This window comes from Gossypium hirsutum, chromosome D13 (assembly GCF_007990345.1).
Source record: "Gossypium hirsutum isolate 1008001.06 chromosome D13, Gossypium_hirsutum_v2.1, whole genome shotgun sequence".
In the NCBI taxonomy this organism is placed as follows: Eukaryota; Viridiplantae; Streptophyta; class Magnoliopsida; order Malvales; family Malvaceae; genus Gossypium; species Gossypium hirsutum.
In genome coordinates this window covers 4,771,358-4,798,129 of record NC_053449.1, presented here as the reverse complement: position 1 = coordinate 4,798,129, position 26,772 = coordinate 4,771,358, and the positions used below count along the sequence as shown (strand labels likewise).

Genomic DNA, 26,772 nt, shown 5'->3' with positions numbered 1-26,772 from the left:
TATGTTACATAGGTTCAATAGGTGTTGATTGTACATAAATATCCGATATGGATATATTTAATTTTTTAAGAAGTGTTTGGATACTAGAGAATACATGCACGAAAATGTAATTATAAAGATAATATTTTAGAATTACCTATAGTCTCTTCTCAACTCTTAAATAAAAGGATAATGCGTTTCAGCACACTTGAACCCACGCCCTCCTATACTGACAATAATACAAATACGATTTCAACTACTATAAACAATTACAAAATAAATTATATTAAAAATTCAAACCCATTTAAGGAGAAAACAAGGAATAAAAACATCATTTCTAGCACTACTATTAATGTTCCACTTTTTGTGATGTAAATGTGTAATCTTGCTTCTTTTCATGCAACGTGGTTCTAATGATGACTATAACTACCGTTGATAATTAGGTTTAGGGATGTGAGATGAGACAGTCATAATAAATATGTTGTACCATAGCCACCAAATATTGCAAGCCAGCTTCTACTTCTACTTCTGTCTTTATATCAACATTTTTTCTTCTTCTTACATTTGAGTAATGGGTGTCATTTACCACCAATCAAATTTCAAACTCTTTTGACTTGTATTGCAACATGAAGAAGGATAAATGGACAAAGTCAAAGCAAGAAAGATCAAATGGAAAACATGTTAACTTCATCTGCTTTGAAAGTAACCACTTAAGATCTTACATAGCTTTAAATTAAAAGTTTGAACTAAAAAGAGAGAAAAAAGAAGCAAGAATTTCCCAACTTATAAAGTAAATGAGTAAACCAGTAGCTTGAGCTTGAGATATCTGACCCTGACTCCCAACACATGGAACAATAAGACAAGGTCCAACTACCCCCTTGAAAATGGAATGCATCCTTTGAGGCCACAGGCACACAGTTGCTTAGTTGGTTAACCGTATCGGGTGCTTGACTGTGACTTGTTCAATCAATTTTAACCTTTTTTTTCCACCCAAAATCAAATCATCACTCACTATCATAATGGACACTGTTGTGTGGAAGATTTCAAAGGTCTTAATCATATTCTTAGCAATTTTTTTTTTCACTGGTTGGCATACTAGTACAGCCTGGTTTGATGAAATGAAGTCATAATTGCCACAATCAATGAAAAAAAGAAAAGAAAAATTGCCTGGAAGTACAAAGTGGAAACAGGTTATGCTTGTAACAGTGAAACAACTGCATCATGTTATAGAACATTTTTGTCATCATTTTAAGGTAAATAAATGGTTGGTTGAGAGAAAAATAGGGTGGAACTGGAATATAGTAGTGTACACATGTCTAATCTAGTTTCATAGCTGTTTTTGTCTTTGCAAAATAGATGATTACCATGAAAATCGAAGAACAGTTTTTTTCCCATGGGAAACTCAAGATTTGTCTCACTGGGTTAAACTTACGTGAAAATATAGGGACAGTCCTTCAAGATGGACAAATACATAGCGTCAAAGCATAGGGTTTGATAATAAAATCTAGAGCCCTATGCAACATCAAAGACATTGCAGATATCTGCATGTGGATCAAAACACATGGTATGATGTAGTTTAACAAGAAGAAATATGAAGAAACAAACACAGGAAACTTCCATAAACTGAGATATATTAACAATTCGGAACAATGGAAAAGTTTGGCAAGAGCCACTCCCATCAGACAACCCCCCAAAAAGTAAAAACCAACTCGGTCCTATCTCATGACTGGACAATTAACAGTAAATTTCTATAGAATGGCAAACCTTTCTGTCACAACGGGAGGTGATCCTCTCCCATTGATAGTTCCAACACCATCTAACGAGATTCGAACACAAAGACCTCTAAGTTCTTCTAGTTGGAATATCTCCTTGGGAGAATGTTTTAGTACGGCGGTGGCGGATAAAAGCCTGGACCTGCTTCAAAACAGAACAGAATTTCAGTTGTACTGTATTTAACATGCCAATGGTAGCATTAAAACATATGCATCTTATGTTAGGGATTACCTGGGGGATAATAGGGTGAGGCTGGTGGATACGCTGAAGGTAAGGGAGGTGGAGGGTATGCAGAAGGTGGAGGATATGTGGATAGTGGAGGATACATGGATGACGGGTATGAAGGATATGCGGGATATGGTGATGGAGTTGGATATGATTGTGGAAGGGTTGAGTATGGAGGGAATTGATAAGGACTGGTTGCGTAGGGTGGCGCTGATGGAGCAAATGGTATGACCGGGTTCTGCAATGATCCAAACCAACATTTAGTTCCACTTGTTAGAATAATATCAATAAAGATGGGTGGAGAATACAGAAGAATAGATGGGACTTGTTACTTGGGCTTTTTCGTAACGCATTATGAGCCGCGCTTCTCCAGCATATCTGCAATTTCAGAACATAAGAGCCGGTAACAGATGTAGAGAGCTTAAAGAATCCGACTTGTCAAAGCCTAATACAATACATTTATCGCAGTGGTAAGTTCTACACGAGACTCTTGGCGAATTAGGAATAGGAACAACAGTGATTCCAGATTTATAAGGGAGAAACATAAGTCTGATTCATAACATCCATCATCTCATCTCAAGTGCCATTAGATCATTCATTAAAATGTGCCACTTTTAGATTTCAATATTCACCTGCCAGTTTTAGTCTGAAGGGGCCAAGGATTATCATCATAGCCATAAGAAAGAACCCTCTGCAATTGAACCCTGTGAACCAAAAACATCCCATCAAAACATTAAAGGACATTATCTTCTCAAAAAATTTTAACTTAGAGGCGGAGTCTTACTTTCCAATGCCAATAAAATCATCGTACGTTACAGTATTGCTGTTCCAGACCACCACATTTATCTCTCTCAGCCCTTCAATCAACGAGAAGGTAAACTTCTCTTGGAATATTGGCATTTTGCCACCATCTAAACGAAACCCAAAAGGTCAATTTTTTACAAAGATCACAAATCCCAGATCATATGAAAAGAGAGAATTACCTGTACAGGTACTAGTACGGTGTTGGGTGCTACCATATTCAAGGCACACGTAGGGATCTTGTCTTGAAATCCATTCAGTATTTTTCAAATTGGTACATCCGACAACTGCCATACCCAAACAAGAAGAGAAAAAAAAAAAAACCCAACATCAAAACAAACACTACATGAATTACCCAACAAAGAAAATGAGAAGAATATTCAAGGAACGTAAATACCAGTGACCTGTAGAAGATGGCCTTGAATACCCGAAATCGACATGGAATAATACTAAGAAAAAGGATAGGAAAAAACCAGCATTTACCCTGAAATTTATTCCTTTTTAAGGGGTATTAATGTTTTCTTTTTCTCTTTCCACCACTGGAATTGAATTAGCTTACAAGCTACTGTTCCTTTGATTTTTCCTTTTCAGATCCAACCATAAAAAGCTTGGATTGTTGGCATCCGAAAAATTCTTCCTTTCTTTTATTGATGGAACACGCGTCAAAGCCTAACTACTAATTAGGAAATGCACCATTGCTAATTGGTGTATTTTGTTTTCGAATGTGTATTTTATTGCTGGAATATTGAAGTTTGGATTTTTTTCCATCGCATTCACTAATTATATGAATTTCTATTACATTTGAAATTGATCTAGAGCTTTATTCTGAGTACTTAACTTATTGATCTCCCTATATGCTGTTCAATCGCAATCCATCTAACAAAGCCTTCAAATCAGAGTGAGATGATCCACCTTCTTCAACAGCTCTCTTTGCCATCCATTTCAATGCACTGGCTCTGTTCCTCAGGTCATTAGCTTCTTCACCAACCATCAGCTGAGATATTGCGCTGGTTATATTTTCTTTTGTCACCAACAATTTCTTGCCTTCCATCCATTTAGAGCATTCTTGTGCTCCAACTCCAACCCCTACTCTTACTATATCTGTCACAAGCTTTTCATTGCTGAACTGTTCATTACTGAGTGGCCAAGTAACCATTGGCACTCCAGCGGTGATACTCTCCAGTATTGAGTTCCACCCACAGTGAGTCATAAACCCTCCTATAGCTTCATGATCAAGAATCAACAGTTGAGGTGCCCATCCCCTTATAATCAAACCTTTCCCTTTCATCCTTTCTTCAAATCCTTTTGGCAACCACTCTTCTTTATCTTCTTCTTCTTCTTCATCTTTATTGGTCTTTCTCACTACCCATATGAAATCCACCCCAGAAGCTTCTATCCCCTTAGCAAGCTCATTAAGCTGAGTAGGTGAGATCCAGGATACACTTCCAAAACATATGTATAAAACTGAGTTGGGTTTCTTTGTGTCTAGCCATCTTAAGCATTCAACTCTATGGGTAGAGACAGCATTTGCATTTCCCCTCTCTAATTTATCCTCAATGTCATTGTTGCAGAGAGATAAAGGGCCTATGTGCCATGTTTTCCTCCCCAAAGTTTTCCTGCAGTGTTGTACATAAGCTGGTTCAAGCTCTTGGAAACTGTTCATGATAACCCCAGAGCTTGTAATCTCAGCTTCTAGAAGTTTATGCAACACAACTGTGGTTTCATTGTTGGATCTTGAGTCTCTAAGCTCAGCTGCTTGTTGCAGCCCTGTCATCATGATCTTGTCTGGAATTCCAGGAACTTCAAAGAGTTGATCATCTGATGTAACATTTTTCAGAGGCTCATAACGCAGGAAGCTATCTAAAACACAACAGGCGAGATAGCTTGTTCCATAAAAAACTAACCTTGGTATCCCTACCTTCCTTGCAACTTCCGTAGCCCATGAAAACATTCCATCTGCAACCAGGCAATTGGGGTGGCAGTCTTCAAGTACTTGTTGAAGGGGTTGTTGAAGCAATCTAACAGCCTTGAAGAGTCTATAACCCATTTCTTGTGAAGTGATGGAACTTATATTCTCAATCCCCTCGGGCAGGTCAGCCTCCATGGAAGGGAATTTTATCATCACAATATCAATATCAAATCCCAACTCTCTGTCTCTTTCAATCACTTTAGAGAAGAAAGAGGCATTAAGATGAGTTGTGAGAATGGTGGCTTTCACTCCTTGCCTTGCAAATACTCTAGCCATATCTATAGTTGGGATCATATGTCCATGAGCCAGGTGTGGAAAGAACAAGATATGAAGCGGATCTGGTTTTGAGTCCATTTGGCCTCGTGGGAATAATTAGGAGGCTGGTTTGAGGGAGAAAATATGAAAAGCTCATTTAATAGAAAATTTTCATAACCTGGACTCCTTACTTATAAACACTTACATGATGAGAAAAATAGATATAATTAATCTTTTAATCTGTCAGATTCATCATAGCTGCTTGTCAGTAATTTCCAAGTGCAGTTGTTCTTTTACAATATCAGCAAAAAATGTCAGCCTTTGAATATTTGGAAATTCATACTTAAACTAGGAGTTAAAGAGTATAGATCTTATCACTTTGAAGAAATTTTAATCTTGACATTTGGTTCATTTGACTCAGTCTAATTGGTATTTGCAGACTTTATGACTCCTGTGACAAGAGAGACAAAATTGATTTAAATTAATTGGCTTTGAGAATCAAAGTAGGTTTTCATTTTAATATATCAAAACTGTGATAAAAAATATATATTTATAAAACTATGCTGATCTTTAATAATGACCTCTATAACATGACCTCACCAATAAAAGAAGAAATGAAAGAAAATTTTGAATTAAAAAAAGGGCAAATTTCAATTTTACATCCCATGTCCTGATTTGTAAAGTTTCAATACTCTTGTACACTTGACTTCCAATATAAACACTGTATAAAGTTCATACATTAAGAAACAGAATAAAAAAAGGGGTTTTATTTTATTATTGGGTAAACCATCAAAATGGTCACTTTTATTTTCCTCATATTACATTTTTGTCACTTATATTTGGAATGTTACGTTTTAGTCACTTACGTTATCGTGTTGTAACATTTTAGTCACTAAGTGTTAATTGCCATTATCATGTTAAATCATCATTTCAAACAAAAATTTTAGGTTAAATTATACAATTGGTCCCTATATTTTTTTCGTTAAAAGAGATGGAGAAAGGAAGAATATAGAGGGAGAAGCAGAAGAGAATGAAAAATAAAGAAAAAAAAGGTAAAGTTAAAAGAACATGTATGTTATAGATATATACTATTGTAAATAAATCAAGCTTAAATGAATATATTTATGATCATGTTCGTTTGTTTATTTTTAAAGTTGCTCATTTCGGTTAGTGTTTGTTAAAAATTTTAAAATTGTGTTTGTATTTATTTATTTTGAATTTCGTGTTCATATTCATTCATTAAGTTAAATAAAACTGTTTGTGAACATTAAACTAACATTAACATGTTGATGAACATATAATTGAATATGTTTACAAACAATGTTCATGAATGATAAGCAAACAAGCAATAAAGGCAAAAAATTCTCAAACTATTACTAGCCCATGACTTTGAACAGTAAACATGATATTCTGTTTCCACAAAAGAAAATTCCTATCATCCAAACGAACATTGACTTGTTCGTTGGAGAACACTAGGTTAACCTTAACTTAAGAATTGTCTTCATGCTCAAACCTAGCTATGAAAGCTACCTTCATTGTGACAAACTGTCGAACACCTTATATATAACTATAAATCAATCAATGACAATGAGTGATTGGCTCTGATACCATAATAAACTAAATCTAAACAGTCATGAATCATGAGAAAGTCATATGAATTGTAAAAATTGATAAGAAGAATGATTATCAAGAACAAATAAAAACAATTGGATGAATGGAAAAGCAGAGATAATTGATTTCTAATGAAAATTGAAAAGCTAAAATACACAAATACAAAACTCCTTTATGGAGACAAGTTATGATGAAAACTAACTTCTAATTGCTACTAACCATCTCTAATAACACACTAACTGATTAATTAACTTATAATAGCTTGAATATCAACTGACTTATAGCAATCAACAAACAAATAGTAATCCACTATATAACATCAAATAATCTTAGTTTAATACAATCAGGGAAATAAAAGCATATAACATGAAACTCAAAATTTGTATAAAAAAATAGTAACCAAAGGGTCTAAATAACTACTTCATATCCTTGCCAAAGCATCGGCACATCAATTCCCCTTCTCTAAAAACATGTTTCATGGTCCATTGTTGGAACCCATTGAAGAGATTTAACAAGAAATAGGCCATCTTGAAGTGCTAATAGTTCTGCCTTGACACTAGTTGTTTTTGGGATATTCCTAATTAAACCCTTAACCCATTTCTTATCGTGTTCGAGAATAATACACCCTTATCTTACCTTTTTAGGGTTTCCTGTCGAAGATCAATTCGTATTCAATTTGAACGGCCCAATTAGTGGTGATTGCCACAAAACCTGCACAATAGACCTACATGAATCCTTTTGACTGAAGCTCGAAGAGAAAAATACTCTCTAGTTTTAGCCACAACAATATTTCTCGTATTAACACTATTCTCATTATAATATCTTCCATCAAAGATGGTATCATTTTGAATAAGTCAAACCTACGACAAAGTAAGAGAAAACAATCTTCCAGGGATTTTATGAATAATCAACCAATTCTTAGAGTTAATATTAAACTTTAACCAACTCTTCCAATTAAGACTAACATTATTGACTTGTCAAACTATGTACATTGTCCACACTTTATTTTCATAATTGTTATTGACTTGCATGTCTACGTGAAAGAAATTCCTTTCGTTAGGTATCTTTGATTCCTTACAGTTTTTTCATTCATTTTATATTGTAAAATATTTTTTATTAGAGGAATTAATTTTGAACTTGTATCAAACATTGTTTTGACGGGGTAAACTATACAAATGATCACTCAACTATACCTGCGTTCTTGTTTTGGTCACCCAACTTTAAAATTTTTGAATTTAGGCACTAACGTTTGAATTCGTTCTTATTTTGATTGCCCGTAATTAAATTGATAATGGAAATCCTTTTTCTAACTGATATAATAACACATTTATTACTCAATACTTGCATATTCTATCAATTTGATCTTAATTCTAAATAATTCAATAAATTTAGCCCTTCACATTGGCAAATTTATCAATGAGATCCTAATTCTAAATAATTCAATAAATATGAACCTTCACATTGACAAATTCTATTAATTTGATCCTCAAACTTCCTAACACAAATTTTTAGCTTTTAAACCAGAGGCATTCCACATTTATAAATTTGTAAACCCCCCCAAAAAAAATCTCTCAACTAATGAGCTATTTTTTTCGAACCAATTCCTAATACCAATGAGTTTATCTTGAAACTTTATTTCTTTTTTTTTCATTAGTTTTCTTCTAAATATAATATTTTAACTCTTGTTGTTAACCATATGATATTTCCTTTAAGGTACATAGAAATAGTTCTTGAAGTTGATCCTTGAAATTGAAAATTGAACCTAGAGTTAAAAAATATGACTTTGAAAAATCTAATTGTTCAATTAATAATTATATAAGAAAATATTATGAACATTTAATTTTCATAAAAAAAAGAAAGTGAAAGAATTAATTGATTTTTCTTTTGTTACATTGATAATGATTTTTTAGTTTTATATATTGGTTAAGAGATTTATGTGTTCTATTTATTTTTAATTTTTAAATCTATAATAAATAATATGTATCACTAATAATCTGATTTAGTATCAAATCATTTACCATTTTAATTAAAAATTAAAATTATGCTAGTTAGAGTAAATTTCTTTTTTACAAATATTAAATTATTTATATACTTTTATTATATATTATATTTCAAAATTTTATATTTTCTATTATTTTTAATGGTGTTTTGACAGTTTTTATCACTTGTAATAACTAAATTTTATCCGGCCTTTTTATAAATAAAAATAAAATAAAAAAGTCCAGTATTTTAACGAGCTGGCCCAGAATACAAGGCCCAAAATACAAGTGGCCCAAAACAAATGAAGAAACCTAGGGTTTCTAAGGGAGTCTTCAGCACCGCAACCAAGCGCCTTACACGAGCCACCTTCACCTGCAAGACAAGAAAGGCAACAAGATAGAATCGGCAGAATAACGAGAAACTCGAAGGAAAATCAGCAAGCAAAGATGCAATAGAAATTTCATACCTTTTTTTCTTTTTTTCATTGGTCTACTATAAAAAGCAGACTCAAACATTGTAACAGGGGATTTTTTTTGGAACGAAAGAGAATACAAAGAAAAGATTAAAATACAGATTCGCCATTTCTTTATTTATTTTTTTATTTTATTTATTTATTTTTACTTAAAATATATAAAAAAGAAGAGGGTAAACTTACCTTTTCGCCGGAATCGCCGAGTTGGTGCCCTCTCCGTCGCGAGTGGGGACTGGGGCATCGATAGAGGCTGTGGGAAGTCCTTGAGCGGCGGCTCCCAAGGGTTAGAGAAACCCTAAAAGAAGCAGTTTCTGCTTCAGGAAAAAACAAAACATTTTATTAAATTTTTTTTCTTTTTTTTAAAACCTAAAACAGGTAAAACGGCGCCATTTAAGAGGCTAGATCCGCGCGCCGACCCGACCCGCAAGCAGGGTCCGCGCGTTCTGGCCTAAGTGGTAAATTTCGCAATTAGGGCCTCCCTTTTCGCGAAGCGTTTTAATCAAGTCTGTTGCCTTTTTCAATTTGGCCCATATATTTTACCCGTGTGACGTTTTAATCCAATGCTGCGCAACGTTTAGGAAGGGCGGGATTAATTTCCCTTTTGGCCCTTCATATTATGCGCATTTTGCAAATCTGTCCTTTATTTTAATTTGCTTTCGTTTTTTAATTTTGTTTTGATTTCAACTTAATCCTTTGCATTTATTTTACTAATTAAGTTTAATATTAGTTTTACTATTATTATTATTATTATTATTATTATTATTATTTATTTTAATTATTATTCCCATGTACATACATACATTTTTTAAATTTATATATATATATGTATTTTTTATGTACATATTTATAATTTTTTTTAAACTAATATTTTTTCTCATATTTATATATATACACATACATATTTTTTTTTAATGTTGATAATGTAGATATTATTTAATTATTTTTAATCTATGCATATATTTTATATGTACATGTATACATATATATTTTTTCCTAATGAATATTCTTTTATATATATATGCGTATATATCCATTCTTATTTTCAAAAATGTTTAAATATCTACTTGTATTTTAACACATATTTTATAATTTATATACATATTTCTATACTCTTCTTTATTTTCACAAATACATTATATATTTTGTTTATATAATTTTTTTTATAACCCAAATTTTATATGTAAAATCATTTGTTTTTTTATTCTTCATAATTTCAATATATATATTATGTATCTTTTATTCTTTATTTTTTTGGTTTATTTCTTTCATTTGTTTATTAATTTGCGTTTTCATTTTTTTTATCTTGCTCGTTTATTTGATACCTTGCATGTCATTTTTTCCCCTCATGTATATTAGTTTCGTTTATTTATTTTTTTATATTATTTCTATGCCATTACTGTATTTATTATTGTTGTATTTGTTATTGTGACATTTATACATACAACATAACATTACCCCATTTTTTTACTTGATTTTTAAAAATAGAACGTTTCAAAATAGGGATAATACTCGTATTTAGGATTTTCAAGAAAATTGAGCCCTAACGTATTGAGTTCCGATTTTTTTGTAAAATCTAACAATCGAGGATTGCTCTTTAATCAAGCAAAATAAAACTTGTCATCGGGAATTCAATATGTTGTGTCCTAACGTATTGGATGTGACACGCTGATTTCTTGAGATAAAGATTTTTTTAAAAAAATAAAGGGAATATTGAATGTTTGGGATTTTAAGAAATAGTGCCCTAACGTATTGGGCTGCGATTTCTTCACAAATTTTAAACAATTAGATATTTTCTTAAATTTATTACACGAGTTTTTGACTAACTCATCAGGAAGAGAATAAAATATTGTGTCCTAACGCATTGGGTGTGATATTTTCCTTTTCCAAAATGAGAAAATCTTAATAAATAATTCAATTTAAATAAAGATTGTATTTATTAACTCTCGACATTAAGACACTAATTAATCAATTTGGTACCAAATTTTTGGCGTTACGAGGGTGCTAATCCTTCCTTGTACGTAACTGACTCCCGAACCCGCTTTTCTAAAACTCGTTGACCAAAGTCGTATTTAGGTGATCCAATCACACCATAATAAAATATTGGCGGCGACTCCCAATTTTTTATTTTTTAAAAAATCGACAACTAAATTTTTGTTTTAAAAAAATGATTTCGACAACACTAACTTCTCAAAAATATAAACAAGAATGGTTATATACCGAATTGGATACTTTCAACTCGTAAATAAAACAATTAATGGAATACCTTTGTTTTAAAAACTGAAAGCTTTAGTTAGTAAGTTCGAGTATCAAATTGATAGAATTTGTAAATTTGAAAGGTTAAATTTATTAAATTATTTAAAATTAAGATCAAATTGACAAAATATATAACTATTGAGGACTAAATATGTTATTACATCAGTTAGAAAAAAAAGGCTTTCCGTTATCAATTTATTAATGAGTGAACAAAACAGGAATAAATTCAAACGTTAGTGGCTAAATTAAAAATTTTTAAAGTTCGATAACTAAAACAAAAATAAAGGTATGATTGGATGACCATCGATGTAGTTTACCGTTTTTAAGTGGCAACAATCTTTATTTATAGATAAATGAAAGAGGCCAGGGCCAAAATCAGCAACAATATTTAATTTTCAGTCGAAGAAAAATCGAAAAGCTACAGTTCCAAAAGATTTTATGTTTAAAATTACTAAAAAAATAATTTATTTAAGCTACAGCTTAGCCATGTTTACGATTGGTATCATGTGGCCATGGACCATGAATGGAAGGAAGAACACATGAAGCTAGCTGCTGAGGAATTGCACCATCCATATGCAAAACATTATAGGGTCAATTGAAGATGCAAGCACTGATTGAATGTATAAAGACAGGTATGAAAATTACAGTGTAACTTTCTTATCAATATGAAATGTCCATGGATTTAATGAGAACGCAAGCTTATTTCTTCAATCAGAGCATCCAAATCTGAGTAAGAAGACCCTCCTTTTTCAACAGCTTTCTTTGCTGCTTCAGCCAGTGCTTTGGCTCTGTTTCTCATTTCTTCTGCCTTGTCACCCTTCATCATCTCCTTCACTGCCTTCTCAATGGCTTCCCTTTCCACAAACTCTCCCACCAGTCTCACCCATTTCTGAGCACCCACAGCTACTCCAATATTTAAGACTTGAGTCAACAACTTTTCATTGTAAAACTGCTCAGCAAATGCCGGCCAAGTAACCATAGGCACACCAGCACACACGCCTTCCAAGGTTGAATTCCATCCACAATGAGTCACAAATCCCCCAACGGCTTCATGATCAAGAATCAACACTTGGGGTGCCCATCCTCTTATTATAAGTCCCTTCCATTCCATTCTCTTCTCAAATCCTTCTGGCAACCAATCATCCTCTTCTTCATTGTTCTTTTGCTTCCTCACAACCCAAATGAACTGCAACTCCGATGCTTCAAGGGCCATGGCGATCTCCTTTAATTGAGAAGATGTAAAGTTGGTCCTACTCCCAAAACATATGTAAAGAACCGAATTGGGTTCTTTAGACTCAAGCCACTCCAAACACTCCTGCTCATCAATGACTGATTTGTTTCCCCTCTCAACTTTATCTATATTTTTCCTATTGCAGAGCGAAACTCGGCCGACATGCCATGACTTTTTCCCCAATACATTCCTGTAGTAGTCAGCATAGGTTGCCTCCAGCTCGTAAAAACTGTTGACAAATACGCCGTAGCTTTTCAGCTCTGCTTCCTTGATTGCTTTCAACAGCTTGGTAGAATTAGTTTCAGCATCTTGTTTGACGTAATCCGGCACTTGGTTTCTTGTCAACTTGATATCGCCTGGTAGGTTAGGCACCACAAAAGGTTGGGAATCGGACTGAACCTTCTTGTATGGCTTGTATAGACTCATGCACTCCGATGCACACAATGAAAAGTAGCTAATTCCATGAAAAACCAACCTGGGAATCCCGAATTTGTTTGCAGCATCAGTAGCCCAATGGAAGAACGTATCAGCCACCAAACAATCTGGTTTACGTTCTTGTAGCAGCTTTTCAAAGGGTTGTTGAAGCATGAGTGAGGCCTGGAAGAATTTGGTAATCATTTCCAAATTTCCGTCTTGGGAAGTAGGGATCAAGTCATCGTTTTCACACCCTTCAGGCAACCCAACGTCGACAGCCGGGAAGTTGAGAAGCTCGACACCGATGTGGATACCAGATTCCTTGCTTCTCGCGATTGTGTTGGAGAAGAGAAGAGCGTTGACTGGAGTGGTAACTATAGTTGTCTTCACTCCTCGACTCGCAAACATCTTGGCCATATCCACTACTGGGATGAGGTGACCATGAGCCAAGAATGGAAGGAAGAACATATGAATTTCTCTTCTCATTTTCCCTTGAAAAACACTCAAAAACAGTTGAATTTAGATTAGAAGTGATAGGTGATGAAACTGGAAATTTCTGGGGTTGTTTGAACTTGAAATTGTGTGATGAATTTCCGCAAACACTGAAGCGATGACCTGTATAATCTAGGATCGAGAAAGGAATATATTCCTTCCATCCTACTCTGCTCAAATTAATAAAAATTATTAGTAAATTCAACAAATTTTTAAAAAATGTTGATTATTTTTTAAAAAAAATATTTAAAAATCAATTGAACTTAACCTGATCCAATCTTCCTTTGATTTTAAATGAAATTTGTACTATTTAATGTTTTGATCGATTTTGGAATTTTGTACGGCTTTTCCGTTGTTTAATTATTTTTTTAACAGATTTAATAATTGATATGACACGTTGCTAACAATATAATATTATTATTTTCAAAACAAACACGACCAAAACTAGAAAGCATTTTAAAGGTTTAACTATGAATTTTCAATTCTTTTAATTTGTCATTAACACTATTAAATCATCTCCTTAAGTCTCTAACTACAAAAATACTAATTCAATCAATAAATTAATCAAATCTAACCATTTAAGACACGTGACAACATCATTAATTTTGTTTGTAGAATTAAATTTTTTTATCATTTGCATATCAAATAATAATCTTTTTATAAAATATAAAAAATACAAAATTTAATAAATTAAAATAGTGCTCTTATGAAACAAAGATGAAATTCATAATTAAATTCATGCGAAATTTATAACAAAAACACTTCCTATTCACGCATCAATTTAAAGACCATAATTACAAATTTTCAATTTTAATGCTTTTTTATTTATAATTATGTTCAGATTAGTGACAATGGAAACAAGGAGGGATAAATGTTACTAAATCCAACCATACGCTTTACTTCACCACCCGGCCCACTTCACCATTTATTACCACCTCTATGGATGTTACCTTTCAATTTAATTTTTGTTAATTATCTTCAATATGTTCAATATTTTAAAGTCAAATAAATATTTCAACATAATTCTTCAGAAAGATATTTGAACATAAAAAATATAATTGTTTCTATAATACATTATTACATTTTTACCTTTTTAATAGTTATGTATATAAGAATAAAATAATAATATTATATAACAGAGCAATGCAAGACAAGGCGAGACAAGTAATTACCATAACTGCTCCATACTCATGTTTTAAAAAAAATCAATTCCGTCCACTTTTCAAAAAAAAAAATCATTCCGATTCAAAATCCATGGAGGATTCAGGTTTTCCATCCATAACTAACTCCAATTTGAAGACCTCAATGTGAGTCAGCTATCTCGGACCCCTAATTGCACTAACATCGATTGACAAGACATGACATTACCAAAGGCTCAAAACCTGTGACTTGGATTAATTAAAATTTTAAGAACCCCATTCATCTATTCAAATATTTATATATGGATACGGGAATATATAAAAGAAAAAGCTGTTTTGAATATACCGTATCCAAGACTCACCTCACAAGTCCGTCCCAGTATCGGAACAATTGAGAAAGACAAAAAAAAGAATCATGCAGGTGTTATGTTATACAAAGTATGAAAGGAGGGCTCTACCAATTTAACAGTAAAGCAAAACATGCATGAAGTTGAAGAACCAAACGACAATATGAAATGTCTACGGATTTAATGAGAATGTAAGCTTATTTCTTCAATCAGAGCATCCAAATCAGAGTAAGAAGACCCTCCTTTTTCAACAGCTTTTTTTGCTGCTTCGGCCAGTGCTTTGGCTCTGTTTCTCATTGCTTCTGCTCTATCACTCTTCATGATCTCCTTCACTGCCTTTTCAATGGCTTCCCTTTCCACAAAATCTCCCACCACTCTCACCCATTTCTGAACACCAACGGCCACTCCAATCTTCAAGACTTGAGTCACCAACTTTTCATTGTAGAACTGCTCTGCAAATATTGGCCAAGTGACCATAGGCACACCAGCACATACGCCTTCCAAGGTTGAATTCCATCCACAATGAGTCACAAATCCTCCCACTGCTTCATGATCAAGAATCAAAACTTGGGGTGCCCATCCTCTTATTATGAGTCCCTTCCCTTCCATTCTCTTCTCAAACCCTTCTGGCAACCAATCCTCATCTTCTTCATTGTTCTTTGGCTTCCTCACAACCCAAATGAACTGCACCTCTGATACTTCAAGGGCCATAGCGATCTCCTTTAACTGAGCAGAGGTGAAGCTGGCCATACTCCCAAAACATATGTAAAGAACCGAATTGGATTCTTTCGAGTCAAGCCACTTCAAGCACTCGTGTTCATCAATGGTTGATTTCTTCCCCCTCTCTAGTTTATCTATAGTTGTCCTATTGCAGAGCGAAACAGGGCCGACATGCCATGCCTTTTTACCCAACACATTCCTATAGTAATCAGCATAGGTTCCCTCGAGCGCGTAAAAACTGTTGACAACTACGCCGTAGCTTTTCAACTCTGCCTCCCTGGTTGCTTTAATCATCTTGCTAAGTTCATTTTCATCTTCTTGTTTAACGGAATCTGGCAGCTGGTTTTTCGTTAACTCGATATCACCGGGAAGGTTAGGCACCACAAAAGGTTCGGAATCGGACTGGACTTTCTTGTGTGGCTCGTATAGTCTCATGCACTCCGTTGCACACAATGAAAAGTAGCTAGTTCCATGAAACACCAACCTGGGAATTCCGAACTTGTTTGCAACATCAGTAGCCCAAGGGAAGAACACACCAACCACCATGCAATCTGGTTTACATTCTTGTAACAGCTTTTCGAACGGTTCTTGAAGCATGAGCACGGCCTTCCAGAACTTGGGCATCAGTTCAAAAACTAGGCGAGTAGGGATCAAATCTGCACTTTCACACCCTTCAGGCAACCCAACTTCGACAGCCGGAAACTTGATAACCTCAACACCGATATGGATACCCGATTCCTTGTTTCTCTCGATTGTGTTGGAGAAAAAAGAAGCGTTAACTGGAGTGGTGACTATAGTTGTCTTCACCCCTCGACTAGCAAACAGCTTGGCCATATCCAAAGTTGGGATGAGGTGACCATGAGCCAAGAATGGAAGGAAAAACATATGAATTTCTCTTCCCATTTTTCCCGGAAAAAAAAACACTACTGTTTAGAGTTGGACTAAAAAGTGAAAAATTCTGGGATTGTTTGAAATTTTGTGATGGATTTCAGCTGACACTGAATCGACGACATGCTGATATATAAGACCGAGAAAGGAGTAGACTAATCCTATGAGGGAAATTCAGCATTTTTCGGGGTAATACAATATATGTCATTGCATTCGTCATCTCCTTATATATCGTAATAATCGACAAAAGCATTGGGAGAAAAGTAGAATGATAAAATCCAATTTGAACACGGAACGAGGAACACCGAACATTCATTGAAGTTACGTGGTAGTTTAAAAATGGAGCTGAAGCGAGTGAGTCAAGTCTTTGCAAGTTTCCAGAGAACAAAAACTCCTCTAATTCTTGCTACATTGATTGAACTTTTTCTACACTAACATCACTTGGTCAAATTTGCCACTGCCCGGCGTCTCTCAGTTGTCGATAGATTTTTCGGGAAAGTTCTTAAGCAGGTTTGACGAATTGAGGAGACGTAGGATATTTGTACCAAGCTAACACCTTTAAAAATATTATGAAAAAGTGCTCTTCTTTTAAAAATTTAATAATTTATAAAATATTTATTTTAAATATGATATGTAAAGTGAAAATTTTAATAAGGGATAACAAAAAAATTTAAGGTCTGTTCGATTGCCAGTAAAATATTTTCCGTAAAATGATTTCTAGAAAATGTTTTACTTTTCTGTAAAATAATTTATTGGAAAATATTTTCTGGTGTTTGATTGAATCTGTGTAAAATATTTTCTGCTGTTTGGTAGATTTTTTGAAAATATTTTTCGGAAAAGTTGTTTTTACATATATTAATATATATTAATAAATTTTTATATTTTAAATTATTTTTACATATATTGCAATGATTTATTTATAATAATACTCAATTATTAAGCTACAATATTAATCGTTATAAATTGAAAAAAACTAATATAAATAAATTATTTGTAATTGTGTTAAAAAAACAAGTATTGAATAATTAAAAAAACAAGTTACTGGAAAATCGATAAACAAAAGCAGTTTTCTACCGGAAATGAAGGAAGGAATAAAGGAGGCGATAGAGAGGAGAGCACGGAAAATGTCTTACGGAAATTGAAAGGGTAAGACATTTTCCCTAAAATGTAACCCATTTTCCCTTGTTTTGGAGTTCATTTTCCAAATGGAAAATGTTTTTGATACGCCCCGGCCTCGGTGATGAGAGTCGAGTCGTTGATGTACCCGATCGTGAATTGGAGTAATATCAAGGTTTGTCGAAGATAGGTTAAGAAAGAAGGGATAAATGCTCAAATTTAGTTCAAAAGGGGTTATGAAGTGTATTGAGGATGATAGGTGAATGAAAACCAAGTATTCAAGTTGAACCAACACAATATAAGTGTGTTAACCCGGGACTTATACGAATACTTAGGAAAGGTTAAATGTTGTATGGATGGAAAACGAATAAAATGGAACCTTGACCCACTATCAAAGATGATAGGAACCTTGGTATAACTTGAACGCCACACTTTGGATGCAAAGTGATAAGTTCGGATAAGAAGAATGGGTTGACGCCACAAGGGTTACTTGATAAGTCAAACGAGTCTTTGGAGAACAATGAGAGTTGTAAACAATCTCACAAAATGTAAAAAACATTAATTCAAGGTTCTTCCCCTTACAATGAAATTTAACACATATTTATAGGCAAAACAAAAGGGTAGCCGAATGGGTAAAATTGGAAGCCAAATTCGGCCATGGTGCTTCCTCAATTTGTTCCTTAAATTATGCATGATGTTGGCCAAATGCTTCCTTAAATTCTTCCATGAATTATGCATGATGTTGGTCAAATGCTTCCTCAAATTCTTCCATGAATTATGCATGATGTTGGCCAAATGCTTCCTCAAATTCTTCCATGAATTATGCATGATGTTGGCCAAATGCTTCCTCAAATTCTTCCATGAATTATGCATGATGTTGGTCAAATGCTTCCTCAAATTCTTCCATGAATTATGCATGATGTTGTCCACCTCTTCTTTGCCGTCCATGTACATTGTCCTAGCAAATTCAACAAATTTACTTAGCTTAAATCTCACACATTAATTCGGCTGAACCAAGAAATATTTAACTAAGACTCAAATTAAACTTAACAGCAACTAAGATAATTTAATTAATTATTTCAAAAATAAAAATAAAAAATGAATAAGCTAAAAACGAGCTTGTTAAAAATTAAGCTGGAAGAGCTTGAAGTAAAGTGCACGGTTTGCTCATCTTGCTGGTCCATTAGTTTTCAAGTAGACTGGCCACGGATTCACCCCAAACCCGATCAACCAAAGCTGAAATTGTGTCTTTAAACTTCTTAGCCCTAGCTCTGGTAATAGGTCCTTTAGGCAGCTCGAGGGAAACATCATTCGCATTTGGTAACTTATGGGGCCCGATTGCATCATTCCCTCCTTCTTCGAGGCGATTTGTCCCCAAATCGCTACCTGCATCAAAGGGAGATAAATCAGCCACATTAAAGCTTGCGCTAATATTGTAATCACCTGGGAGATCAAGCTTGTAAGAGTTCTCATTAATTCGTTCCAACACTTGAAAGGGTCCGTCTCCTCTTGGCAACAGCTTTGACCTTCGTTGGGCCGGGAACCTTTCCTTCCTCATGTGAACCCAAACCCAATCTCCGGGTTCAAACACTATTTGGTTCCTTCCTTTGTTTGCAGCTCGCATATATTGTTCGGTTCGCACTTCAATGTTGGTTCTCACCTTTTGATGAAGTTGCTTCACATAATCGGCTTTTCGTTTTGCATCGGTATGAACAAGCTGATCACGGGGCAAAGGAAGCAAATCTAATGGAGTTAGAGGATTGAATCCATACACAACCTCAAATGGTGAATGTTTAGTAGCAGAATGGACGGATCTATTGTAAGCGAATTCCACATGCGGTAAACATTCCTCCCACGCTTTGAGATTCTTTCGAATAATTGCTCGTAATAAGGTTGATAGCACGCGATTCACAACCTCCGTTTGTCCATCCGTTTGGGGATGACAGGTTGTTGAAAACAACAGTTTCGTTCCTAGCTTTCCCCATAGAGACCTCCAAAAATGACTTAGGAACTTTGCGTCTCGATCGGATACGATGGTTTTTGGAATTCCGTGAAGTCGTACAACCTCCCTAAAGAACAAATTAGCAATATGAACGGCATCGTCAGTTTTAGAACAAGCTATAAAATGTGACATTTTGGAGAATCTATCTACAACAACAAAAATTGAATCCTTCCCCGTTTTAGTCCTTGGAAGTCCTAGGATAAAATCCATAGAAAGATCGACCCATGGTGCGTCAGGTATGGGCAACGGTTTGTAGAGCCCATGTGGATTAATCTTGAACTTGGCCTTCTTGCAAGTTATGCAGTGACTACAAATTTGTTCAACTTCTTTTCTCATTCCAGGCCAAAAGAAATGTTCTTGAAGGGTTGAAAACGTCTTAGCCACCGCAAAATGGCCCATGAGTCCACCACCATGTGCCTCGATCACCAACAATTTCCGTATTGAACTTTGCGGAATACAAAGCTTACCTTCGTGAAAAAGAAATCCATCAAACCTGTAAAACTTACCAACAGCTTTGTTTTCACAAGATTTATAAATATCACCAAAATTAACATCATCATTATACAATTCCTTCAAAAAGGCAAATCCGAGCAATTTTGAATCTAAATATGATAGCAAAGTATATCACCGAGATAACGCGTCAGCCACAATGTTTTCCTTACCCTTTTTATATTTGATGATGTAAGGAAAAGATTCTAAATACTCTACCCATTTGGCGTGTCGTTTATTTAATTTTGCTTGTCCCTTGATATGCTTCAATGCCTCATGATCCGAGTGTATGACAAACTCTTTTGGCCATAAGTAGTGCTGTCAAGTCTCGAGAGCTCGAATTAGAGCATACATTTCTTTGTCATACGTCGGATAGTTGAGAACGGCTCCATTTAACTTCTCACTAAAGTATGCCACGGGCCTTCCATCTTGCATTAGAACGGCTCCAATTCCGACACCTGATGCATCACATTCAACTTCAAACATTTTAGCAAAATCAGGTAACACAAGTAAGGGAGCATTAGTTAAGCAAGATTTAAGAGCAATGAAAGATTTTTCTTGTTCCTCATTCCAATAGAAGGCAGAAGACTTCTTGATCACACTAGTTAAAGGTGCTGCCAAGGTGCTAAAATTTGGAACAAATCGTCGATAGAAGCTTGCCAATCCGTGGAAGCTCCTCACTTGGCTAATGCTCGTGGGTCTAGGCCATTCTTGAATGGCTTTCACCTTTTCTTGATCAACCTCCAATCCTTCCGAGCTGACCACGAATCCCAAGAAAATAACCTTGTTAGTATAAAAAGTACATTTCTTAAGATTAGCAAACAAGGATTCTTTTCTAAGCACATCCAAAACAGATTTTAAATGCAACAAATGATCTTCTAAGGAATTGCTATAGATAAGTATATCATCAAAATAGACAACGCAAAATTTTCCAATAAAAGAACGAAGAACATGGTTCATCAACCGCATGAAAGTGCTAGGCGCATTGGTAAGCCCGAATGGCATAACCAACCACTCGTAGAGTCCATGTTTCGTCTTAAAAGCGGTTTTCCACTCGTCCCCCTCACGCATCCGAATTTGGTGGTATCCGCTCTTTAGATTAATTTTAGAAAATATTCGAGCACCACTCAATTCATCCAACATATCATCGAGTCGCGGTATTGGATGTCGATACTTAATAGTGATCTTATTTACCGCGCGACAATCTACGCACATACGCCATGTTCCATCCTTTTTTGGCACCAATAAAATCGATACGGCGCAAGGACTAAGACATTCTCGTATATATCCCTTCTCCATAAGTTCATTGACTTGTTTTTACAATTCTTTGGTCTCTTCGGGATTTGTACGATAAGCTGGTCGATTGGGAATGGAGGCTCCGGGAATGAAATCAATTTGATGTTCTATTCCTCGAATGGGCGGTAACCCATTAGGAATGTCTTCCGGAAACACGTCCTCAAATTCCTGCAAAAGAGAAACAATCGAAGAGGGCAGATTTGGATCCAACTCGTTAGTATTCAAAAGAGTTTCCTTGTACATAAGTACAAGAACCGATTGCTGCATCAAATAAGACTTTCTAAAATCACTCTCTTTCGCATAAACACTCATTTTCTTTTGCTCTTTTTCTTCTCTATTTTTTTGTTCAATCGATTTATTATTTTCTCTCACACTTTTCAAAAGTTTTTCTTTTTTTTTCTCAGTGTGTTTTTCGCTTTCTTTTTCATTCTATCGAAATTTTTCAAAAGACTCTCTTAACTTCAATTGGTCTTCATAAACCTGCCTCGGTGTCATCGGGACTAAGGTGACATTCTTGCCTTCAAACTTGAAAGTGTAGCGGTTTGTAAAACCATCATGAGTAGCTTTACGGTCGAATTGCCATGGACGACCCAATAACATATGACCAGCATGCATAGGTACTACGTCGCATAAAACTTTGTTGGAATATTTTCCGATAGTGAACGGCACCAAAACTTACTTAGTTACCTTCAACTCCCCCCCATCATTAAGCCATTGAAGTTTGTAAGGTTGAGGGTGCTTAGTTGTTGGCAAGCCGAGTTTTTCAACCATTAAGGTGCTGGCCACATTTGTACAACTCCCGCCATCAACGATCAAGCTGCACACCTTGCCTTGGACATGGCAACGTGTATGGAAAATGTTCTCCCTTTGTTGTTCGTTTTCAACGCTTTGAAGACTAAAACTTTGTTTAATGACGAGGATTTCGCCATCAACAGCATATTCAAGTTCGTCTTCTTCTTCGGCGGCTTCATCGGGGTTTTCATCATCGTCTTCCTCCGATTCGATCTCTCCATTAGCCCATCAATATCATGTTAGTTCGGTTAGGGCATTGACTTGCAATATGGCCCCTCCCTAAACACTTGAAACACTTTATTTCTCGTGATCGATTCGGCATGACAACTTCTTTACCTTTGCTTGTTTCACCAACGGGTTTGCTCACCTTAGAAGACAAAGGGTGATCTTTATTGCGATTAGAGAAGTCTTTCTTACCCGTGCCTTGGTTCCACCTTTGAAAATTGTTAGTGCTAGGAAAGGTTCGGCTAGTTCCTTTTCTCTTCAATTATTTTTCGACTTTGATGGCAACATGTACCATATCAACAACTTCGACATAGTGTTGAAGTTCCACCACGTTAGCTATGTCACGATTAAGGCCGGCTAAGAATCGAGCCATGGTTGCTTCACGATCTTCATCCACGTTTGCTCGAATCATGGCAATTTCCATTTCTTTGAAGTAGTCCTCCACACTTCGATTTCCTTGCGTAAGATTCTGCAATTTTTGATAAAGTTCACGATAATAGTAAGAGGGTATAAATCGCTTACGCATTACGGCTTTCATTTCGGTCCAAGATGAGATTGGCCGCTCCCCGTTCCTTCTTCGACTCGTTGTGAGTTGATCCCACCATACCATTGCGTAATCGGAGAACTCGATTGCCGCCAATTTCACCTTTTTGCTCTCCGAGTAGTTGTGACACTCGAAGATCACCTCTATTTTTCTCTCCCATTCTAGATAGGCTTCCGGATCAGATTTCCCATGAAAGGGAGGAATGGATAGTTTAATACCTTTTAAATCACCATCAACTTGGCCTCGATCTCTAGGACCCCTATTCCTTTGACCTCGTCGTCTTTCGTTTTGATCCAATGCTTGGTCACTTTCCTCCTCGCTTGGCTCGAAGGGATCATCCATAAAAGGTCTTGCTCGCCCCCGCTCCCTTCTCAGTCCTTGAGGGGTTCCTTCTCGTGTTGGCCCTCCTTCCACTCGATCTAGCCTCTCATTGATGGATTCAAGCTCGTTACGGAGCATTCGTTGAAATTCTCTTAAGAGGGCTTGTTGGCCTAAATCGGGAACTCCTTCTCTTCCCACCACGTTTTGCTCGGTATCTTGAGACATGATTATATACTAAAAGAAGAAATGTTAAAAATAATAATAATAATAACAGAAAATTAAATACCTCACCACAAAATTCTCACCAATTCCTCACAAAGAAAATTTCACACAATTTGGCTTTTACTCCTCTCTAATGGTCTCACCAATCGCTCTTGCCTTTTACCACTCGATTTTCGCCTCTCGAAGTTCTCCGCAAACTAGATAGACGAATCAATACCGTTTGTCGTCGGCTTACAAAATTGAGTTGGCTTGGTGGGCAATGATGTCGGAAATGGTAGGCTATCAAACAAAACTTAAAATGAATTTCAATCACTTTTTTTTTAATTCTGAATTTTTTTTTGAATTTCTCTTTTTTTTAATACCGAATACAAAAGAAGAAAGAAAAAATAATAAATTGGATAAATTTTTTTTTACGGATCTTTCACGTTCTTTTCGTCCGCGCCTAGACCGTAGGCAAAAATTTTTTTTTTTGATTTTTTTTACAAAACCATAATATCAAAAATGATGATTCTTACTCCGATTCGGCTAGCTCTGATACCAGATGATACGCCCCGGCCTCGGTGATGAGAGTCGAGTCGTTGATGTACCCGATCGTGAATTGGAGTAATATCAAGGTTTGTCGAAGATAGGTTAAGAAAGAAGGGATAAATGCTCAAATTTAGTTCAAAAGGGTTATGAAGTGTATTGAGGATGATAGGTGAATGAAAACCAAGTATTCAAGTTGAACCAACACAATATAAGTGTGTTAACCCGGGACTTATACGAATACTTAGGAAAGGTTAAATGTTGTATGGATGGAAAACGAATAAAATGGAACCTTGACCCACTATCAAAGATGATAGGAACCTTGGTATAACTTGAACGCCACACTTTGGATGCAAAGTGATAAGTTCGGATAAGAAGAATGGGTTGACGCCACAAGGGTTACTTGATAAGTCAAACGAGTCTTTGGAGAACAATGAGAGTTGTAAACAATCTCACAAAATGTAAAAAACATTAATTCAAGGTTCTTCCCCTTACAATGAAATTTAACACATATTTATAGGCAAAACAAAAGGGTAGCCGAATGGGTAAAATTGGAAGCCAAATTCGGCCATGGTGCTTCCTCAATTTGTTCCTTAAATTATGCATGATGTTGGCCAAATGCTTCCTTAAATTCTTCCATGAATTATGCATGATGTTGGTCAAATGCTTCCTCAAATTCTTCCATGAATTATGCATGATGTTGGCCAAATGCTTCCTCAAATTCTTCCATGAATTATGCATGATGTTGGCCAAATGCTTCCTCAAATTCTTCCATGAATTATGCATGATGTTGGTCAAATGCTTCCTCAAATTCTTCCATGAATTATGCATGATGTTGTCCACCTCTTCTTTGCCGTCCATGTACATTGTCCTAGCAAATTCAACAAATTTACTTAGCTTAAATCTCACACATTAATTCGGCTGAACCAAGAAATATTTAACTAAGACTCAAATTAAACTTAACAGCAACTAAGATAATTTAATTAATTATTTCAAAAAAAAATAAAAAATGAATAAGCTAAAAACGAGCTTGTTAAAAATTAAGCTGGAAGAGCTTGAAGTAAAGTGCACGGTTTGCTCATCTTGCTGGTCCATGAGTTTTCAAGTAGACTGGCCACGGATTCACCCCAAACCCGATCAACCAAAGCTGAAATTGTGTCTTTAAACTTCTTAGCCCTAGCTCTGGTAATAGGTCCTTTAGGCAGCTCGAGGGAAACATCATTCGCATTTGATAACTCATGGGGCCCGATTGCATCAGTTTTCCTCCAATCAAACGCTGGAAAAGTTGGAAATGATTTTCCGGAAAATCAATTCCGTCAATCAAACAGACCCTTAATAAAAAATGCTTTTCCAAAAGTTCAAAAGTTCAAAATTTTAATTTGGGTTAAATTCTCAATTTAAAATCTAAATTTAATTTGAAAATTTACTTATTTATTTATTTTATTTATAATCCTAATTTGAGTTAAAAATATTTTTTTAATTTCAATGGTAAACAAACCCTAAATTCACCGCTACTTATCCCCATGATTAACAATTTGCAAGGAAAGTTTTGTTCTTTCCTTAGTTAAAATGCAAAAGAGTAAATAAGACAAAAGATGTTTGTACAGTTTGATTTCCTTAAATATACGGGGTCTTACTAAAAAGAATATTCATTATCTTAACTGGTACTTACAAGTTTAAACTTCGTACTTTCAAACTTAATATCTAAACATCTCCCTTTAATTTTTCCCATTGAAAATTTTAAGACTCTTAACTAAAAAATACATTTAATAATGCACTCTCAAGTCAGTCCTTCACTAATAAAATAATTACTTTCAATTCTCTATATAAACTTATACAAATTCTTCAATACATCTTTCAATAATGATATAAATTTCAATCATTATCTTTTTTATAGTTATGTATTTTTTTATTTTAATTTAAGTCATTTAAATAAAATGAAACAATGTGAAAAATTAATAAAAACACCCCGATTTGTATGAAATTACTCACCGAAAAGTGCCATTAAAACTTAAAATATGTCGAAAAATAATTCTCCAAAAGAAAATTATTACACTCTCACACTTTCCTTCCAATAAAACAACACACACTATAAATACAACTCTCACTACGGGTGGATTTGGATGGACGGTGAGATATGATGCAGTGCGTTTAGCTTAATTTTTGTTTCGCACTACAATATCACTATACTATCTATTCTCACCGCCATCACTATTTTACAATAACCGCAGATAAATGCACCGTCTATCTAAATCCATCTTAAACAAATCACGTAAAGTTTACTTGCACTCATTCTCATGATTCTATTCATTGAAATTCCACTAATAGATTCGATACAAAAATTATCATCATTGACTCAAGAATAACAACGTCAGCCATAATGATAATGGGACTCAAAAAATACATATAATTAAGTAGAATTAGAATCGATTGGACCTTAGTGCTTCTGTACAACTATTTTAATTTTGATGTACTAGTTCAAAAATATCAAAGTTCAAAAGCATTATACTAGCCACTCTTCTTTCCACTTATCTGGATTCTAATGAGTTCCAATATCAAATAGGAATTTTTATGGGCTGCTGTCCAAGTGGTTCTTAAGCAAAAATGGTGTTTGCTTGTTGAGGCATGGTGATTAAGTTAGGATGGTAATAGGGCGGGATGGGATGAATATTGCTAAATTCATTATTGTTC

At 34.9% G+C, this 26,772-nt stretch overlaps 5 protein-coding genes and 1 long non-coding RNA gene across 7 annotated transcripts; all 6 read right to left on the bottom strand.

Annotated features, from left to right (window-relative positions):
* Positions 1-1,571: 1,571 nt before the first annotated feature.
* Positions 1,572-3,314, bottom strand: LOC121225667 (protein SRC2 homolog). Of its 2 annotated transcripts, none has more exons than XM_041110067.1 (7): positions 3,176-3,314; positions 2,961-3,065; positions 2,762-2,888; positions 2,610-2,681; positions 2,310-2,355; positions 1,984-2,215; positions 1,572-1,896 (listed from the first exon to the last, which is right to left on the bottom strand). In XM_041110067.1, the coding sequence occupies exons 1-7, from the start codon at positions 3,216-3,218 to the stop codon at positions 1,862-1,864; spliced, it is 660 nt and encodes a 219-aa protein (XP_040966001.1). In that variant the 5' UTR covers positions 3,219-3,314; the 3' UTR covers positions 1,572-1,861. The 2 variants fall into 2 exon arrangements, with proteins under 2 accessions (XP_040966001.1, XP_040966002.1); XM_041110068.1 differs by having other exon boundaries at positions 1,572-1,893; positions 3,176-3,252.
* A 177-nt stretch (positions 3,315-3,491) lies between these two features.
* LOC121225666 (scopoletin glucosyltransferase) lies at positions 3,492-5,270 on the bottom strand. Its single transcript, XM_041110066.1, has one exon. The coding sequence runs from the start codon at positions 5,099-5,101 to the stop codon at positions 3,629-3,631; it is 1,473 nt and encodes a 490-aa protein (XP_040966000.1). The 5' UTR covers positions 5,102-5,270; the 3' UTR covers positions 3,492-3,628.
* A 3,514-nt stretch (positions 5,271-8,784) lies between these two features.
* Positions 8,785-9,432, bottom strand: LOC121225665 (uncharacterized). The gene is made up of 2 exons (XR_005923523.1): positions 9,249-9,432; positions 8,785-8,965 (listed from the first exon to the last, which is right to left on the bottom strand). It is a non-coding gene; the product is annotated as an uncharacterized lncRNA (long non-coding RNA).
* A 2,310-nt stretch (positions 9,433-11,742) lies between these two features.
* Positions 11,743-13,936, bottom strand: LOC121225662 (scopoletin glucosyltransferase). Its single transcript, XM_041110065.1, has one exon. It carries the CDS (start codon positions 13,447-13,449, stop codon positions 12,001-12,003), a length of 1,449 nt encoding a protein of 482 aa, XP_040965999.1. The 5' UTR covers positions 13,450-13,936; the 3' UTR covers positions 11,743-12,000.
* Positions 13,937-14,911: 975 nt separating this feature from the next.
* On the bottom strand, positions 14,912-16,747 carry LOC107894291 (scopoletin glucosyltransferase). The gene has a single exon (XM_016819572.2). It carries the CDS (start codon positions 16,562-16,564, stop codon positions 15,122-15,124), a length of 1,443 nt encoding a protein of 480 aa, XP_016675061.2. The 5' UTR covers positions 16,565-16,747; the 3' UTR covers positions 14,912-15,121.
* A 2,101-nt stretch (positions 16,748-18,848) lies between these two features.
* LOC107944763 (uncharacterized) lies at positions 18,849-21,227 on the bottom strand. The gene is made up of 2 exons (XM_041109793.1): positions 20,641-21,227; positions 18,849-19,734 (listed from the first exon to the last, which is right to left on the bottom strand). Exons 1-2 carry the CDS (start codon positions 21,225-21,227, stop codon positions 18,849-18,851), a joined length of 1,473 nt encoding a protein of 490 aa, XP_040965727.1.
* Between the last annotated feature and the right edge of the window lie 5,545 nt (positions 21,228-26,772).

What these genes read in the sequence shown, in the direction of transcription:
- LOC107894291 (XM_016819572.2), bottom strand. Translation starts at nt 16,564, where the DNA reads ATGGGAAGAGAAATTCATATGTTTTTCCTTCCATTCTTGGCTCATGGT.
- LOC121225667 (XM_041110067.1), bottom strand. Translation starts at nt 3,218, where the DNA reads ATGTCGATTTCGGGTATTCAAGGCCATCTTCTACAGGTCACTG. An exon ending in CCGTACTAGTACCTGTACAG is followed by an intron (nt 2,889 to 2,960) that starts GTAATTCTCTCT and finishes GGTTTCGTTTAG; the next exon opens with ATGGTGGCAAAATGCCAATA. An exon ending in CTTCAGACTAAAACTGGCAG is followed by an intron (nt 2,356 to 2,609) that starts GTGAATATTGAA and finishes CTGAAATTGCAG; the next exon opens with ATATGCTGGAGAAGCGCGGC.
- LOC107944763 (XM_041109793.1), bottom strand. Translation starts at nt 21,227, where the DNA reads ATGCGTGAGGGGGACGAGTGGAAAACCGCTTTTAAGACGAAACATGGA. An exon ending in TTACCTGATTTTGCTAAAAT is followed by an intron (nt 19,735 to 20,640) that starts GTTTGAAGTTGA and finishes TTTGTTCTTTAG; the next exon opens with GGAGGTTGTACGACTTCACG.
- LOC121225666 (XM_041110066.1), bottom strand. Translation starts at nt 5,101, where the DNA reads ATGGACTCAAAACCAGATCCGCTTCATATCTTGTTCTTTCCACACCTG.
- LOC121225662 (XM_041110065.1), bottom strand. Translation starts at nt 13,449, where the DNA reads ATGAGAAGAGAAATTCATATGTTCTTCCTTCCATTCTTGGCTCATGGT.